The sequence below is a fragment of the Cenococcum geophilum genome (genome assembly GCF_001692895.1).
Source record: "Cenococcum geophilum 1.58 unplaced genomic scaffold K441scaffold_2, whole genome shotgun sequence".
Taxonomy (NCBI): Eukaryota; Fungi; Ascomycota; class Dothideomycetes; order Gloniales; family Gloniaceae; genus Cenococcum; species Cenococcum geophilum.
This window is the reverse complement of record NW_027137560.1, coordinates 858,401-861,360: the sequence shown is the minus strand read 5'-3', so window position 1 is coordinate 861,360 and position 2,960 is coordinate 858,401. Positions and strand designations below refer to the sequence as shown.

At 37.2% G+C, this 2,960-nt stretch overlaps 1 protein-coding gene across 1 annotated transcript; it reads right to left on the bottom strand.

The window, feature by feature from the left end:
* Positions 1-958: 958 nt before the first annotated feature.
* On the bottom strand, positions 959-1,108 carry K441DRAFT_534561 (uncharacterized protein; the record flags this gene model as incomplete). The annotated part of the gene is made up of 1 exon (XM_067642331.1): positions 959-1,108. A coding segment is annotated over one exon (150 nt), but the record flags the coding sequence as incomplete, so codon positions are not given.
* Between the last annotated feature and the right edge of the window lie 1,852 nt (positions 1,109-2,960).

The window sequence follows — 2,960 nt, the reverse complement described above, 5'->3', positions numbered from 1 at the left end:
TTAGCTCACCGCCTTCCAAATCTAGATATCCTCCCATTCGTCCTCTGCCGCTTTAGATGCTTTTAAGCGTCTTAGTACCTCTATAGCACCCTCCCTATACTTATTACCTCCTTTAAGCTTAATAACCTTCTTAATATGCCTAATAATCCGCTTAATCTAAGCCTAAATCCTCTACTGCTTAAGATCTCTCTATGCCGCCTAACATACCTTCCTTACAACCTCCCTCTTCTGCGGCGCTCCCTTACGCGTAGTAACCCTCTTTATATGCGGCCAGCAAGGCTTAATTATATTTAAATTAGGAGAGTTACTATACTAAAGAAGGCGTTGGATATTTCATGCGTTATATATAGTTAATTAATATTAGTAGGCGTAAGCTTAAGCCTTATCCTCCTAGATAATAGTACTAGGCCTCTCCTTAAGGCACTCTTAAGTAAAAGGTAGTAGCTTTAGTATAAAAATTAATGTTTAATATTGCTACTAATTAATACCTTTATAGCCCTAATTCCGTATAAGCTTACTAGTTGCTTTAGTAAACTTCTATCCTAGCTTTAGTCTAAGAAGATTGCGCAGCCCCATCTATCTAATACCTGTATTAAGCTCCCACTCCTCCTATATACAAGGCTTAAGCTCCTTATTTAGCTTATTAATTATAGCCTAAGCTTTCTTCCGCTCTATAGTTATTTCTAGCTGCCAGATATGGCAAGGTCCTTTCTTATTATATAAAAAAACAGCCCCAGAATATAAACTCTAAGTAGCCTTTCTAGTGGGGGCGTATACAGCTCTTAATAAAACGCTTATCTGTAGTACGCCAAATTTAATATCCACCACGGCGATAATTTAAGATAACAGATATCTTATTTAACTAGATAATATTCTTCTAACCTTCTAACTTCTAATAAGCGTGATCTATGCAGAACTTATACCTCTTAAGCTTTATCTTCTCCGTTAATCTAGGCTTTTATATAGGCTTAGTCTTCCTTAATCTAGAGGCTCTAAGTATTCGCCATACGGTTAGAGCACTAACTTCTTTAACCTCTACAGCGATATAAGCGTATATCTTTTCTCTGCTATATCTATTATAACGGACCTTCTCCAGTATTAAGTTCTTAGTATCTTTAATTTATTTAGATGGACGGCTAGGGCGAGGAGTATCATCTACGTAGGTATTAAGGACGAGAGGAGAAGACCTTAGATTAAAGCCTTAATCGATTGCACGGCGATATATGTCTTATATAGTTCGTTTAGAAATTTATATTGTCTTTATAATTTCGGCAGCTAAGATTCTATAAGCTTTAAGAGCTATAATTTAAGCTCTTATAGCTAAATCGTAGCCCCCTAAAGAACGTTTAGCAGTAGATCTTTTAGTAGCCATTTAGAATATTAAAAGAGACTTAAGAGCTGCGGAATTGGGCTAGTAGGGGAACACTTAGTAGGACACTTAGTAACGTGGTAGGATTCTAGTGGCAGGATTCTGCCGGCAGAATCTTGGTTTTCTGCCTTGGCGGTGTAAGAGTACATATATTAGATCCCGCCGCGCTTGCGATTAATATCGCAAGCACTCTGTGTCTTTTTGGCCGAATGGCGACGTTAGGGCGGGAAACGTTACAGGCGGTAAGCGGTCAATTTTCTTAGCGGTAAAGACTTTTAAAACGCACCTCCGTATAGGAGTCTTTTATAGACGCCCTTATATAAAACTAAGCTACTTTAAATTAGTAATAAGCTAAATAGGAAGTATAACACTAGCGATTAATTAAAGAACTCTAAGTAGAAATCCGTATACTTAAGATGCCTATGTTAGGGCCTTAAGACTAAATACTATCTCTAGAAATAAATACGTAGAATGTAAGCCCTAAACCTATAGTAGCTGTCCACCCTAAACTGACTACTATATTATAATAATCTAAATAGCTACCGAACCCTCTAGTGTTTACTAGGAAATATTAAAAGCTTTAATTATTTTTAAGCTAGCTTAAGAATAAGCTAACTAGTAAGGCTAACTATTACCTAACTAAAGCTAACCAACTCTATTACGCCCTAAGTTAACTAGGAGGAAAGGTAGCTAACCTTATTAAACCCCTTTAACCAAACTTAATATAAAGCCTAGTTATACTTCTTAAAGCTATATATAGTAATCTAAACCGCTAGGCTACTGCTTAGTAAAAGATAAACTATATAGCTTAAGGAACGAAAAGTTTCCTAGTATACTTCTCCGAATTTAACTATTATATAAGGGAGACTAGCTGAAATAACTCTGTACTGGTTAATAGCCTTATTAAATCCCTAAGCCCTAAACTAAAAACCTCCTTAATAGGCATAGATCTACTAAGAGCCCTTAATGCCTATATAAATGTTATTAATAAATAGTATAGTGGTATACTACGCCTAATACTAAAGCCTGCCCCTTAATACAATACGGTAACCCTATAAACGTCTACTAAGTTATTATCCTAGCTTAGGCACCCTAACGCTATAGATATTAATACTAAAAGCCTAAAGTACGCCCTACTAGGGTTCCTTAAATAAGAAAGACGCATTAACGTCAGGAAAACGGGAAGTGGCGCAGGAAATTTGGTTTCGCTAAATGTGTTTTTGGGGCCCGGGGCTAGCTTTCCGCCATATTAGCCGACCCCCTAGAGCCTAGGGCCAGCTTTCTGCTATATTAGCTGACCCCCTAGAGCTATACGCTAGCTTATGGCTATAAAATAAATATTGTCACTATTATTGCATTTTTTGCTATTAGGGTATTGAAATCCTAAAGGCCTCCTAGTAGGCTCTACGTCAGGAAAACGGGGAGTGGCGTAGGAAATTTAGTTCTGCTAAAAGCGTTTTTAGGGCCTAGGGCTAGCTTTCCGCCATATTCGCTAAAGCCTAGAGCTATTATAATTCTTAAATGGCTATGGCTAAAAGAGCGCAATACTATATATATTGCAGTAATAAGCCAGCTTATAGCTATAAAATAG